Raw genomic sequence first — 16,638 nt, 5'->3', positions numbered from 1 at the left:
TAATCCTGGCCTTCCCAGTGAAAATGCTCCCTCATGGTGTACAAAGTTTCCCCAAAAGAGTAATCTTCTGGAGGGGAAGCTGAGGGAATAGAGTCCTCAGCATCAGAATCTTCATAAGGAGAGAAGGAATAGTCTTGGTCTTCAGAGGAATCCGAAGAAATAGACAGTTGTTCAGAGGAAGCAGATTCTTCCTCTTGTCTAGGCCTTTTGTCAGGAGGGGGCTGGGAACCCCTGATAAGAGTAATCAGATCTTCAGCCATCTTAAGCATCTGTTTCTTAGGCATAGGGCCTTGAACAGGAGACTGAAGTGAAGCTTTTTTCGATTTGGAAGGAGTTTTCGATTTAGAAAACGTTTTGACTGTAAGAGTCGTCGGTCTGAAAACTCCTTCAGAAAGTGAAGGTGTTTCAGAAGAAATAGCATCCTTGGAAGGTAAGTCGTCGGTAGGGCCTGAAGTGAAAGGCTGTGTCAGCCTAGTGCATTCCATCAAAATATCCGTAGCGGTCTCGGGTTCCTCAACTGCGGTAGTCGGAGGCTGCGTCGGGGCCTCACAGATAACCGAAGAACCGGAGACCAGATCAACCGAGGCCTCGGAATCAGGCTTAGGCCTGGGCTGACGATCCTTATCCCTGCGCTTTTTGTGCACGCCGGTAATCGGTAGCTCCGACGGCATGTTATAATTAAATTTGCTGCCAAAAAAGTGTAGTGCGAAATCAAATCGTCTTTTAATAGTGCGTTTATTAAATCTAGCACAAAAACGACAAGAAGTGACGTCGTGATCAGGGCCTAGGCAGGGTATACAGTAAGAATGAAAATCCTTATGAGGTATTTGCTTCCCACAAGAAATACAATTGTTAACTTTTTCTGACATCGGTCTGAGGCAAGAAAAGTTTCCCCAACAGGGTACTTAGCTTTATAGAAGACTTCGGTCTGAAACTCGAATTCGAAAATCTCAGGAGTCAGCCGACCGACATTTGCGAACTGCTTCTGCTTCGGGCACCACGCGGCAAGAAAGACAGAAGAAAATGGCGTCGGTTGCAATATATGTACCCCTGGCGCACTGACGTCAGGGATGAAGCAACAGCAACCGACGTCGGACCAAGACTTTGGAAATCCGGCCGACTGCAGGACTGCCTGACGACAGGATAACCCAAGTGTGATGACTGCAGCAGGGTAACACGATGAACATCTGGGGTGGTTATCAAATCCCATTCTGACACTTAAAATCTCTAAAACAGCCAGACCACATATATTCTTGTTGTCTTAATCACTGGCTTACCATCAAGATCAAGAAATGCAGCATAATTTTTTTAGCACATCTAGCATTACCACTGCTTAACACACAAAGAACCTTTTGCTTTAATCTGACACAGTCATCGAGGACTTAGGTACCTATGTTAGTAAGAGACTCTCGTTTGACTACCATGCATACTTCTCAACTGTCCAGATTATCGCAGAATGTCCAGATTTTCACCTCGTACATTCAGTCTATTCCTCATAACTCATAAAATTTGTGGTTTTCTAGCAAATCACTGAGGACTGACGTCACTAAATAATGACACAGATTTGCAGTTCAGACTTCATATCGTTCAAAAAATGCATGCTAACATAAATCCTGTTATTCTATCAACTTTCTAAATTTATGACAGCAATATTTAAAATCTGTCCCTATTTTTTGGGGCTTTGTTCCCCCATTAGTTTAGGCTTTGTCCAGATTTCTTGTGCTAAGGTATGCCACAATGCCTTTGTGGTGGTTAGATAATTCTTCTACCTTGCAGAACTTATCCCTCATAGTATCTCCTCAAAGATCAAAGAAGTTATAGTCCAACTTTATTTATCCCTTATTAAGCACATCACTGAATATAATATCCCCCTTGGTGTGTAGGTCTTAAGGTACTGAGAACAACTTGAGAGACTTCAACATTTCTCCACTATAAACATTTCAGGTCTCAATACTTTAACTACCCTTGTATACTAAAACCCGATACTCTGCTCAGTATCACACAGACTCCTGAAGGGAGATCTTTGCTATGAAAGACACAGCAGTCTTTGAACTCCTTCACCTAAACAAAACCAGTGGTAAAGGAAACATCAGATCTTGACATTTAAACCTATACTATTCCATCAACAGCACCATATGGCATAAACAGGTACTTAACCCATTTCTGGAAAAAATGTCCATTCATATTAAGCAGAATATTTTCCCAGCAACCTTTAATACCACTCTGGATTACTGGCTGGATAATAAGTTTTTGTCTGGAATATGTGGGCAAAATCTACTTCATGAGGGACATTGTTAGTCTCCAGCTAGTACTGGATGATGTGACTGAGACTTTCAATAGTTTCCTTTGTCATAAGCTTACTAAGAAGCTATGAACCTATTTCTGCTAAGGAATACAGCAGCACCTTGTCACTACCATGACATAGCAGACCTGGTTTGTTCAATGACTATGTTTCATCAAATATGAGTAGCTGTACTTACAATTATCAGGTTCCTGAACAACACTGTCTGTTTTTGAACTCAGAAAAATAAGTAAATTCTAAGTGGTTTCTCTAGAGATATTTCCAATACTTGGGAGAGTTGTGCAATATTATTTGCAATGCACAAGCCAAGGGCAGATCCACATAAATCTTCTTACCTCACAGATCTACATGTGTGGAATTATTGCATGGAGGCAGAGCAGCAATGTGGTTGGATAAATGGTGTCCTCAATGCACAATACTTAACACTTTTATTAAAATATCACTTAAGACATAAGCACACATACATTAACAGAAAAGAAAACAAACTATAGTAACATTGTTTTCCATTTACACACATCACATATTACATGTTCTCTGTCTTTCAGATCAACATTATATAAATCAATCAATTCCTGCCTTCCCATAAACTTCACTCCTCCTCCTCCTTAACATTATTCTGCAAGTATTTTCCCATAAATTCCATTTATTTTTATGTAATTTGATTCTTCCCTTTTTTAAAGATCCTTCTCCCAGTTATTTTATTTGTTTATAATACCCAATAGTTCAAATACAGTTAGCTTAAAATTTGATTTCCATTTTCTATTAATTACTTTTTTGCAGCCAACAGAATTTCATATCCTGGGTCCCAGATAAAAATCTTCCATGCACAATCTTGATAATCAGTGAGGTGGCCGTGACATGTTAGTTCAAAAAACTGACCTAAATGGTGAAGATACTTCTTCATAGTCATAAGAGTAGTGCCTTGAAACTTGTCTGGTAATGTCCATTGGCTCTAGGGGACTTTGCTATCTAGCTATCACAAAACTGTGCTTGTCAGTTAGGATATTATGAAAGCCTGTACACTGAGACATTTTTTTGCAATAGATCATTAAAGGACATATTAGGACTGATGGAATCCTATAAGTAGTCAAGAACATAGATGGTGGAGGGAATCTAACTAGGAAAGGAGCATCCTGTTGTTTGGCCTAATCCTTTGAGTAATGCAGGTTAGAATCATCACAAGAACAGTCCACATCAGGCAAGATACTGGCAAAATGAGATAAATGCCTTAAATGTTTTTCATTTGCTAGGTAGCACATCCAGTCCTAGTAGGCTGCCACAAATAGTTAAGTCAACAAGGAACTCAGTTATCCGTAAGAACACATTCAATCAAACTAGCTAAAAGCCAAAAAAAAAATCTTGTGGTAATTAACACTTTGAATAAGCAGTATGGCTTTTTGAGCACCCCCGTGATATGCATGATGCATTTGTACATTGGGCACTATGTTAACCAATACTAGGTTAGGTATTTATCCTGTGGGGATATTTTCAGAGCCAGATGAGTGTAGAAAAGAGATTTGTGAATGTCTTATCATTCCTGTTCCAAAAATAAAGAAACAGGCCATCAGTAACTTCAAAAAGAAAAATAATGTCAGAAAACAAATTTTATTATTTGAGTATCAAATGATTAGGTAAATGCAAAGGAGAATTAAATTAAAACTTCACATTTTTGAAGAATGTCAATGAACAGTTAAGACTAAAAGGCACTGCAAAAATTATTCTGAGGTCTATTCCTTACAAGAAGCAAAAGAAGTGACGGTGTTCCACTGTGGCCACATAAGGACGGTTCTCTAATATCAATGATAAAGGAGTAAACTTCTGTATGAAAATGGTTCCAGATCAACTAAATGCTCAGCAGTGTCAGCCAAGAGTTTACAGTTTAGCTGGGAGAAATATTTACCTTCATTAGGATGATGCTGAATACCCTGAGCTCCCGTAGCAGATGTAATACTATTGACCCTATCATAAATACATGTTTTGTGTACGTAGCTCGCACTGTATAACACTGGCAATGCTATAGTGGAGAACTCCAAGTAGTGAGAAGGTCAGAATTTGTTTTGATTGTGCTGACTGGCAAGACAAAACCAATGGGAAAACTTGTTTAAAAGAATAACATCAAAATAAAAACTAATATGATAGCTGTGCATGTTTTACAGAGAAATATCAGTCTTTTCCCTTTTACTACAAATGTATCTAGTATTTAAGGACTTCAGTGTTTAATTCTAGCTGATACAGTACACTTGAGTGCTCTGTGAAGTATATGCTAACAATATTTATTCCAAGCTGCTATCTTTGTTCTTCTGTATCTAAAAGGTTCACAGTTACTGAAACATACACTGTTCTTGTTATTACCTCTGTTGTCTCAAGTCTGGATTACTTATAAAAAGATATTAAATCATTTAAATGTTTGGACTTTCAGTCTACATACCAAAACTCCTGTTAACTAATAGTAGTTACATTATCTTACTGTATCAAAATAACAAGTACTCATTTGTTGTATCATTTAGAATACGCATATCATACTGTATAAAGGGTTCTCTGTTCCCTGATGGATGGGATGGGACTTAAACAAAGCGAAACAGAAAAAAACACTTACTGGCAAACCTTGCTGCCCTGCTTTCCCTCTTTCTCCTTCTACTCCTTCTTGACCCTAATGGATGAAAAAAGAGAGAGAATGAGTACTTAAATGTGCATTGCTCTATTACCTGAGCAAACGTCAGAAAGAACTGTGAAATTATTTAACAAATTTGTTAGAGCACTAGCAATTTAAGGTACAGAGACATTTCATTTGGACTTTTTTCTTTTATTACATTTTTTGTTTCTAATGATGCATTACACATACAGCATACTGAAATGATGGTCTATAGATATATAATTACTTAGGCATCAGAAGTGACATACATAGACTGAAAACATTGCTGCAGTAGAATGTGCAAATAGATAAATGATCCAGTGGTCCCTGCTCATCGTTATAACACTTGACTAGACTGTAACACACAATAACACAACATAGATGTCGACAGATACGGGGATAAAACTCCAGAAACTTGACCACTAGGGAGTTCAGATAAAAACATTACTTAAATCTAAGCATGGCAAAGGTGGAAACAAAACGCTGTCACGCCATAAAGAAGGCTTTTGTATAAAATAAGCACTTATGAGTATATACAATTCAATGTTTATATTTATACAAAAAAAAAAAAAACATTGCACAAATACAAGGACAGGATTCAGGAGCATAAAAATATTAAGACCTGCTATCATACACATTAGGTATGTCCTTAGAGGCAAGAGGGAAACCATTCAAGGACACTGCCTCAGGTGCAGCCTCAGAATCCCTATTAGGATTCCATGGTCCTCCATATTAAAGGCAACAAAGACCAAATAGTAACAAAACACAATAACAACACTGGTTTCTCACTATCAGTAGGTCATTAACCACTCCAATGAGGATAGTTTCCATACTGTGCTTAGCTCTAAAACTGACTGGTAAGGATCCAATAAGCTATGAGATATCAAATGTGACTAAAGCAGTGGACATACCTCATTTCAATAACCTACTCAACAAAGGAAAGGTTCAAGACTGGGTGATAATCCTCCATATGGCTTGCATTCAAAGTTGGATTATTCTGCATCATGGTAATTCATTATTCTTCTTCTTATATACAGTCACTACTACATCAAAAGAAACTGATTCATGACAGTGCTAAGAATATCAAAGCTTTCATCAGCCACATAGAATACAGGTAATAAAGCCCAGACTATGCCTCAAGCAATCCATCCAGGTTCAATCAGTGGCTCAGATGCATATGGGAGCTGACAGTCCACTGCCAGTTTGCCATCCTGTGGGCAGGGGAGGTGACTATGGCTTGCCATAAAGTGACAGCTAGGGGAAGCAGGTGAGTTTGAGCCTGTGAAATCTGCAATGTCAAGTGCAAGTCACACAAGAAGTTGAGAGGAATTTGATGTGCGGAGCCATACTTTCCACTCAGAAGACAGCAATAGCAGAGCTCAGATAAAGTGCTTAGGGGAAGATGTGCTTTCACAGGGAGAAGGTGGCCTGCTCCCTAGTGCACAACCCTTGCTGTAGAACAGAGAGCCAGTTGGGATAAGTGGGAAGAAACAAACAGACCATAGGCTCTAGCCTAGCCTGGGAATGCCTGACTATCAATCCCGGAATGAATGAGCAGATTGGTTGTAGGTAAAGAAGTCACTGTGCAAGGGGGAAAAAAAAGAAAGACTATCATAGTTTATAACATCCAAATCCTTACATCTGACTATCTCCACTTCAAAATCAGGGACAGACCAACCCTAAAGTGAAACAGGCAGTTGTCCAGTCAGGAAACAGACTCCATCAGCAAGTCCCTTGTTTCAAGTCTTTAGTACCAAACTGGAAGATTAAACCAAAACTTCAATACCAAACTGGAAGACTAAGTCCAATGAATGCCCAAATGTATAAGCAGCAATGGAACCTACCTGAGTAAAGCTAAAACCTTAAAATAATCAAAGGATTGTGGGCATTTCACAAGTCTCAATCACTAACTCAGGCACTGAAATCCCCAGAACCCTGAAGATCAACCATAATCATGACCTATGTGTATGAAGATGTCTCACAACTCCTGCAGAAATACACCTATGAAACCTGGTAAATGGCTCACACAGAGCAAATTGCAATTCATTCCTGCACCCTGGACATACTGAAAGGTGTTATAGCATATTTCTTTCACCATCATCAACTCTTGGCCCTTTGAATACAAACTTTGTCCACGCCCCACCTACATTCCCCTGCCTAGGACAGTGCTTCATGCAATTACAGTAAACTCTCAGTTAACTGGAACTCAAGCAACCAAAACTGTCAAGCAACCTGAAAACAAAATCGAAGAAATACAGTACAATTTTCATCCGTTCCACTTTCTGTAAATGTATTAGAACTGGATGTCATTTGACTATCAAACTGAGTTGTACAGCTACTTATTTTTTTTAGAACTCTCGCATTTGAAAATCACAGTGCATGTGTACAGTTGCTGGTGCTGAATGATATAGCAACAGTGCTCTCTGCTGTACAGGAAGGAAATATACATGCGGATGATAACTGAATTAAAACATTTATGTTACAACAGTCCGGAGATCTCTCGGGGCCGACTCTGTTCGACTTTAGGAAGTATGTGTTCACTCCTATTTTACAAAGTTGTCCCTGTACCTCAGAGCATTGGCAGTTTTCTCTTCGGGGCGGGGTGGATCCATGGTCCTAAGGTCGTTCCTCTTGGTTCTGCTGTCATTTCTTCTTCACAAGTTCAGTTTCGGGGCTATTAAGAGCCCTACTTACCAAAACCCCCCACCTCATCTTTTCTGGTAGTTTACCAACATATCCACAGGGGTCAGAGAATATCCAGATGTCAGGTATCCTGGCTATCTGATCCTTCTTTCTTTTGATACCCTCACTCTGGACCCGTTTCACCAAAGAGGTTCTTCATAACAGGAAGTGCAAGAGGAAGCACTTACATCCCATGCAGAATCCTGTCACAGATGATGCTGAATACAATAAAAAAGTGTCTCTAAAGCTTCCCTCTGATGATGTTTCCTTTGGAGTCACCCTGGAGCCACTAGAGCAGGCAGGTGACTGAAAATCCCAAATCTCTACCCCAGAAGAATCACTGTAACTACCCTTCAGCACCCCACTATTTCCCCTTTGAGTGTTTCTGATTGCAGATGAGCTTATCCAGTTGATTTCACTACAGACGTTGAAAGGTCCTGACTCCTTTCAGCCTACCCCCAGTACTCCTGACAGGATTCTCCCCCCGCCCCAAGCATTAACAGTTCAGGACCAACTATTTGTTGGAGCCACCTAGGGAAAGGTGCTGGCGGTAATAAAGTTCCTATAGTCACATACCTAACAGAGAGTTTCAGATGATGGAGAGGTTTGGAAAGCGAGTTCACTTTCTTATCTATCTCTCCCTTAAGATTCTTGAATTTCTTGGCATCTTTTACCAAACTTCAAGGGATCTGCTTAAAGAGTTATCATGTTCTTTCCTAGTCATCTACCTTATGGTCCTGTGGCCAGCTCATCCACGACCCTCACTGCACTTGCATACTGGCAGGTTCCGATATTTCCACTGGGAGACACACCTAGAAGCATCTATGTGATTTTGCGGAATCAGTTTGGTCTTCCTCTGTCCATGTCTTTTTTGTCTTCCCATGGGCAAAAAAAAAGTTCGAGAAGCATTATTCAATTATCAGAAAGATGTTATGACATTTTCAACTGTAGAGGTACTTTTCCTTCCCCCACAAAGATCCTTTTCTAGGAATCAGAGGGACACCAGGGAAACATGGTTCAAGATTTAAAAAGCCTTTTCAAGTCAAATGTAGAGACAGTTCTCCCAGGGGCACTCGAGGGGAACTTTAATGGAAAACACCACGCACAAGCCAGGAGTATCAGCTTCAGCGAATCTTTCCTCAGTAAGTACTACCAACACTCCTGAAGGGAAGCATGATTATCTTCCTCTGGGTGCATTCAAGGGACAGCTTATCCTTGCACCTAAACATCTGACTAGATATAACTACAGATTCTTGAGTACAAAAAGAATATATCCAGAGGTTGCATCATACGGTTTCTGGTTTTACCTCTAAGTACACAAGAAACTCCACGATGTTCCATCCAATAAAAGTGATCCAGCATTTAGGGAAAAGAGAGTCATTAAAGAATTCCTGCCAGATCAGAGGCAACCTGGAATTTACTCAAGATTATTTTTACTGCCAAAAAGGCAGGTGTCTGCAGACTAACCTTGGATTTCAGCGTTCTGACAAAATTGGTTTGCCAAATTGAATTCTGTATGGTTACACTTCAGATCATTGTTCTGTTCTTTGAAAAGGACTTCTGGATACGCTCCTTAAACTCTTGGGAGGTGTATTACCATATTATCATACTAAATGAATAAACACCCAAGAAAAATCCTCCACTTCCAGCTAGTAACCAGTCATTACCTTCAGGGTTCCTTTCTTTGACCTCACTATAGTCCCCAGGGTACTCATTATTTGCATGGCAGAAACAGTGACTACCTTTGTGACTGCAAGGATTACATGGGTTTCCATATCTGGACAACGGGTCCAGTACCACTCCGTTCACACATTTATTAATATAACAATACTGTGTTCTCCTTATTTGCACATACCTAGGAATAATTAGAAGTTATGTACTCACCATAACGTTCCATCTGAGTAGGTAGTTCATTTGTCTGCAACCTGTGGGTTACGGATCCGATATCGGATCCAAGCCGGCAACTTGTTTCAAGCTAATGGATCCGAGCTCCTAGCCCCTCCCTTCACCCATAATCCCCTGCTAACCCTCCATGACCTCAGATCGAGTTTGCCTCTCCATATATATCCGACAAAGGATATCTAAAAAAAACTAATAGATCCAAAGAAGGTCAGGGGGAAGGAGGGGGGGATGATTGCAGACAAATGAACTACCTACTCAGATGGAACGTTACGGTGAGTACATAACTTCTAAATCTGAAGTAGGAATGTTCATTTGTCTGCAACCTGTGGGACAGAGTCCCCAGCTACCTGCACCCTGGGTGGACATCATGGAAGGATATTACGAAGCACCGCAGAGCCAAAGGATGCTCTCCCTCTAGAAAGCAGGTCTAGCTTGTAGTGGTTGATAAAGGTATGAGATGAAGCCCAAGTGGCTGCAGAACAAATATCATCCAAGGGAACTCTAGACTTGAAAGCCACAGAAGTAGAAATGGAGCAAGTGGAATGAGCACAAACTCCTTCTGGTGCGGGTCTACCCGAGGCTTGATAAGCTAGCAGGATACATTGGGAAATCCAGCGAGATAAAGATACTTTAGAGATAGCTTTCCCCAAATTAAATTTGGCAAAGGAAACGAATAGCTGGTCGGATTGTCTATGGCCAGCCGTCCTATGGGTATAAAAATGAAGCTGCCTATGAACATCCAATGAGTGCAGCTTGTATTCACCCTTATTTTGATATTTAGGGAAGAAAACCGGTAAATTTATGGATTGGTTTATGTTGGTTTCTGATGCTATCTTGGGAAGAAAGGAGGGATTGATCCTGAGGTACACTCTATCAGGATGAAAGATCAGGTACGGAGGTTTTACAGAAAGAGCCTGAAGTTCCGACACTCTTTTCACAGAAGTAATGGCTACAAGGAATGCCGTTTTCCATGACAAGAATTTGAGGTCCACTGTAGCGGCGGGTTCAAAGGGTGGAGCAGTCAAGGCTTGAAGAACTAAAGTAAGATCCCATGGGGGTATGGCTTCTTTTACAGGAGGTCTAAGTAAAAAGGTACCCTTGAGAAAGGTTTTACACAATTTGGCTGACATCAAGGGTCCTGTATCATGTCCCACATGATAATGAGAAATGGCTGCCAATTGCACTTTGACAGTTGAACAGCTAGCACCTTCTTGAAAGAGTTCAGTTAGGAAATCTAAAATGGATGCGAGAGGAGCCGTAAAGGGATCTAGCTCTCGGCGTTCCGCCCAGATGGAAAAACGTTTCCATTTGCTGTGATATACCTTCCTGGTGGAGGGCTTATGTGCTGCCACGAGGATGGCTTTGACTTGTGAAGAGATACCGGGAGTCCTAACTAGGAGTGGAACTGGAGCAACCAAGCTGTCAGTTTCAGATTGTCCAGGTTTGGAGTTGGCAAGTCCAATGGATGGGAGATGAGATCCGGGATGGGATCTAGAATCCAAGGGTGATTCACAAGGTGAGACCACAGGTAAGGGAACCAAATTTGTCGAGGCCAGAATGGGGCAATGAGAATCATTTTGCTCCCCAACCGCGAGGCTTTCTGTAACAGTTGTAACATCATTGGAAGAGGAGGATAGGCATAGAGTAAACCGGGTGGCCAAGCATGCACCAGAGCGTCTCTTGGAGATTCCCCTGGTGGGGGGATTAGAGGGAAGAAATTGTCACATTTGGCGTTTGATGGAGATGCAAAAAGATCGCAGCAGGGTTGCCCCCATGTTGCGAATATCTGCTTCGCTACTAGAGGATTGAGAGACCACTTGTAGGGGGTAAGAAGAGTGCGGCTGAGCTTGTCCGCTAGGATGTTGGTCCTCCCCGGAATGTGCGTTGCAATCAGAAAGCGGTTGGTGGAGATCGCCCATTCCCACACTCTCATGGCTTCACGGCAAAGAGGATAAGATCTGGTTCCCCCCTGTTTGTTGATATACCAGACCACTGACATGTTGTCTGAGTGAATTGCAATCGTTCCTGCGGGAAGGAAGCTCTGAAGTGCTTGCAACGCTAACAGCACCGCTCTCATCTCCAGAACGTTGATATTCAGGGAGTTCTCTGTATCGTTCCACATGCCTTGGACTGTCCTGCCTGAGTAATGCCCCCCCCCACCCGAGGCGGGAAGCGTCCATGGTCACCGTGGCGATGGGGGGAGAGGTGCAGAAGGGTCGGCCCGTATGGAAGTTTGATGCTTGGAGCCACCATGGTAATGCCCTTCTGCAAGCCTTGCTGATAGCAATGGGATGGTGGAGAGGGAGTGATAGGAAGGACCATTGCACTAACAGAGTCCATTGTAGGACTCGCATGTTCAAACGGGCGCATGGAAGGAGTGTAATCGCTGCTGCCATGGAGCCTAGTGCCCTCAGGATCAATTCTGCTGGTGAAGCCTCTGAAAGAAGGATAGCCCGCACATGGAGTTGAAGATTTCTGATTCTCTCCGCAGTTAGGAAGGCTCGTAAATCTCTGGTGTTTATTCTGGCACCTATAAATTCTATGATCTGTGTTGGAGCCAGTAGGGATTTGCCGACATTGATAGTAATGCCTAGTTGTGGGGCTAGATGGAGAAAGAAGTCTCTGGCTGTGCAAAGTAGATGCCTTGTTGGTGCGGTCAGGAGCCAGTCGTCCAGGTACGGGAAGACCTGAATTCCCTGGAGTCTCAGGTGGGCCGCAATCACTGCTAACACTTTGGTGAACACCCGGGGGGCTGTGGTGAGGCCAAAGGGAAGGACCCTGAACTGGTAGTGACTGGCTCCCAGCCGGAAGCAAAGGAACCTTCTGGATCGTTTGTCCATTAAGATGTGGTAATACGCATCCTTGAGGTCTATAGAGCACATCCAATCTTTCTCCCTCAGAAGGGGGAGGATAGATTGAAGAGTGACCATTCGGAATTTTTCCTTAGTTACTGACAGGTTCAAGCGGGAAAGGTCTAGGATGGGTCTCAGATCCCCCGTCTTTTTTGGCACCAAAAAGAACCTGGAGTAGAACCCTAATCCGAGCTAGTCTTGGGGGACGGGCTGGATGGCTCTTTTTCTTAGCAGCTGCTGTATTTCTGCGGCTGCGGCCTCCCTGTGATCGGGTGGTACATCGGGGAGGTTCTTGGATTGGGGGACATGGAGAATTGGTATCTTGTACCCTCTGGATATGATGCGAAGCACCCAGCGGTCTGTTGTGATGGACTCCCATGCCGCTAGATGCTTCGAAAAATGCCCCCCGACTGCCTCCAGAGTGGAGCAGCCGGGCAACCCCTCAGGGTTGCTGCACGGGCCATTCAGAGAAAGGTTCTCTGGACCCGAAATTTCTCGGAACCCCTCTGCCCCTAGGGCGACGTCCTCCCTGTCCACCTCTGCCACGGTAGGACTGGTTGTCTGGAGCTGGTTGGGAATGTTGTGATTTTCAGAACCACATCTTCTTCTGACCCTTTTGGTTCCTTGAAAAGGACCGCTGGGGAGCAGAGAAGCGGACTCCGACGGCAGACAACGTCTTCCCGTCCTTCTCGCTCTGGACAAGCGTCTCGCGAACTGTTTTGCCAAAAAGGGCAGAACCATCAAAGGGGGCATTTGCGAAGGACGCTTTAAAGAGCTCCGTAAAGTCGCAATGACGGAGCCAGGCCTGACGTCTCATGACTAGGCCTGCTCCGCTGGCCCTAGCGGCTCCCTCTGTGGCGTGGGACAATAGCCGCATAGAGGTGTTAGAAATAGATCTTAGAGTGGCCATTCGGGTGGAGTACAATTGTTTATCCTCCTCCGACATGGACTCAGGGGGGGATGCAGCGTATTCTTTGATAAGATCCCGCTGCATCCTGATGACATGTGCCATATAGTTCAGAGACCTTACAGAGAAGGTCACTGAACTAAAGACTCGCTTCCCTAAGCGATCCATCAAACGGGACTCTTTGCTCGGTGGATGGACTGAGGGACTCTCCTGAGCTAATTCCCTCTTTGTGGCTGCCGCCATCAACATGGCATCTACAGGGGGGCCCTTACTCCAATGAGACCGGTCAGAGGGGGGGCTAAGAATCCTATCCGGCCGTTTGGGTATTGGCTCCACGGTGTCCAGATCCTTCCATGGCCTGGTGGTAATAAGGTCCACCAGGTGATCGGCTGGAGGGGACACCCAGGAGGTAGACGGGCCTGCCTCGAATGCCTCCTGAAACACGGACTCGTCAGAGGAAGACTTGGGGGCAGACCACCCACCTCTGATTCTTAGCATCTCCATGATTTCTCCAAAGGAGATATCCTCAGGGGGTGATCTTGGGGAGCCTTCCCCTTCCTCCAAGTCCGTGTCCTCGGTTAAGGACTCAGGGGAGTCCACGTGCCTCCTTTTGCACTTATGCTTGCGGGGAGCTTCCTCGGGGGGACTGTCCGAGGAGCCCTCGCCAGCGACATCTTGTTCCAATGGAACTATCTGTGACATCGAAGCAGGCTGTCCCTTTGGCCGGGTGATGGAAGCCTGGCCCAACAGAGAGGGAGTGCAGGGAGGAGTCGATGCAAGGACCGGGGGTCCGGATGCTCTCAACAGTGCCCTCTCCACAACATCGAATGCCGAGGGAGAGCCACTCTCTAATGGATCTGAAAGTCGGCTCCCACTCGGATCCGATGAAGGGATCGGATCCGGTGCCGAGACCGTCGGATCCAAGGGACCAGTGTGCTCCGACCTGGACGGAGCTGAAGGCACACTGAATCCCCCGGATCCGAAGCTCGGACCACAGCTCCGAGAGGTCGGATCCGACAGACTCGAGGGTAGGGTCGGATCCGAAGTACACAGTACTGTCGGTGCCGACCCACCCCCGGCTCCAAGGCTGCTCGGCTCCGAGTGCTCCGAACCCGGGTAGCGGGTCGGAGAAGGAGCAATTGGGTGGAAAAAAAGTGTCGAGTTCCCCCCCTGAGTGGGAGGGGAGGCAAGAGCACTCCCATCTGCAGCTGGGCCTGGATGAACCTTCGCATCATCCGGTCCAAGTCTGCATCAGATAAACTAAATGTGGATCTCGAAGAGGCCACCGAAGCAGGCCTGGAGTGCCGCCTCGATGACCTCGACAGAGATCGGGTCTCCTCCTCCTCGGGCCCCGGGGAGAAAGAAGGGGATCGGAGCCGAGGAGGAGGAGACCTAGAAGCAATGGAGGGAGAAGCCTGCTTAGCTGGCGGGGCCGAAACGGAGGTCTCGGCCTGCCGCTTTTGGTGCTTCTCCCTCTGTTTCTCCCTCCTGGCCTCCCTGTCCTCCGACACTTTAGCGGGAGTTTGAGTCCCAGTCGGAGGCAGGGGGCAGGAGTGGCAACCATCACAGGCTGTGATGGAGCCACAGGAGTAGTAGAGGAAGCGGAGGCCGAAGCCGAATCCGGGGGTAGACGTCCCGCCAGGACCAGCTTCGACCTCCGCTCTTTCAGTGCCCTGGGGTTGAACGCTGCACAGATAGTACAGCCCGAGGTGAGGTGTTCAACCCCAAGGCACCAAACGCACCGAGTGTGGCCATCAGCCGGGGAGAGTTTATGGCCACACTCGGTACATTTCGAAAATATGGCTTTTGGGGCCTCAGCCATTCCCTTTTTTTTTTTTTTTTTTTTAATAAAGAAAAGAAAAACAACTACACACACACACAGGCCCCAAAAGCACACCACAAACACTCACACACTAGCGACCAGCGAAGGGAGGGTATTAAATAAACAAAAAATAGGGAACCTAACTCAGACACACTTAATAAAAGTTAATTTAAACAATAAAAGAGTTTTCCGAAGAAAAAAGTTTAACTTTTAGTCACTTATCTGGAGCTCAAGAAAAAGGATCCTGCCATCACAAGCGCGGCAAACTAGATCTGGAGTCATGGAGGGTTAGCAGGGGATTATGGGTGAAGGGAGGGGCTAGGAGCTCGGATCCATTAGCTTGAAACAAGTTGCCAGCTCGGATCCGATATCGGATCCGTAACCCACAGGTTGCAGACAAATGAACATTCCTACTTCAGATCTGTAGTTACGAAAAATCAAGATTGACTCCTACTCAAAGTTTGGAGTTCATAAGTACAATTTGCAATTACAGAAACTTTCATACCCTCTAAGTTTAAGGCCTTGTGGAAATTATACTAGTACCCTTGGCAAAGTATTACAGGAGAATTCTTCAATGGCTGCTTGCGTTTCAATGGTCAATACCTTATTATTCTATGTCAGATTCATTTTTCACATCCAATCTTTGCAAAAAAAAAAAAAACCTAGACTGGGAAGTTGCACTCTGAAGAGTTTCCTTGGGGCAGTCCCCTTGTTCTCACTACAGCCAAGGCCAAAGTGTCCATGGATGCTTCAAAAATGTGCAAACTGGCATTATTTGGACTAGACACTTCACAGCTCCATATTTCCATATTCACACTCCATATTTCCATATCAATGTTCTAGTAATGAAAGCAGAGTTTTTTACCCTTGCAAACCTTTCAGACTACTCTCCCTTTGGGAACAATTGTGATTTAATCAGTTAATATGTCAGTGGTTTGGTACACTGACAAACAGAAGAGACCACATCTTAACCCTTTTAGAGAGAAACACTCAGCGTGTCAGACAGTGGGCATTTTTTCTCCCAACTGATTTCTAATAGCAACATGAACTCTGGGGAGTTCCAGTATGATAACAGGCCTCACGAATGGCCCCTCGTTTCAAACAAGATAAAGGAAAAAAAAAAAAAAAAAAAAAATATATATATATATATATATATATATATATATATATATATATATCTTCATCCAGGAGACCAGCCTTCCTGCTGCCTCTTGGCCTCATCTCTGAACAACAAATGCAGCAACTACCTTGCTCTGTACCCCCCCCCCCCACAAAGGGAGTTACACTTTTATCTGTACACGACAAGGTTACCTTAACCAGATGGCTCAAAAACTGTATTTCTTTTGTCTAACATAGCAAATTGATTTGCCTGTTCCTTTAAAAAGCTCTTTCTATGAAAGCCATGGCTACTGCCACAGTTCTAATCTTCGGCTTCTATGGATGCTATATGTACAGCAGCAACTTGGGCTACTCCACACACCTTCACCATCTGTTTCAAGCTGAATTTGTTCTCTAAGGTGAAAAGACCCACATGGTGCA

At 44.1% G+C, this 16,638-nt stretch overlaps 1 protein-coding gene across 1 annotated transcript in view; it reads right to left on the bottom strand.

The window, feature by feature from the left end:
• Positions 1-16,638, bottom strand: part of LOC122790588 (collagen alpha-1(XXVII) chain-like) — a 1,538,899-nt gene that overhangs the window by 631,475 nt on the left and 890,786 nt on the right. Inside the window, exon 23 of the mRNA XM_044058114.1 lies at positions 4,899-4,952. Within this exon, the coding sequence (XP_043914049.1) occupies positions 4,899-4,952 (54 nt within the window). The remainder of the gene's footprint in view (positions 1-4,898; positions 4,953-16,638) is intronic.

This window comes from Protopterus annectens, chromosome 16.part0 (assembly GCF_019279795.1).
Source record: "Protopterus annectens isolate FY-2018-M chromosome 16.part0, PAN1.0, whole genome shotgun sequence".
Taxonomy (NCBI): domain Eukaryota; kingdom Metazoa; phylum Chordata; order Ceratodontiformes; family Protopteridae; genus Protopterus; species Protopterus annectens.
The sequence above is the reverse complement of the archived record's forward strand: the minus strand, read 5'-3'. Positions and strand labels throughout refer to the sequence as shown.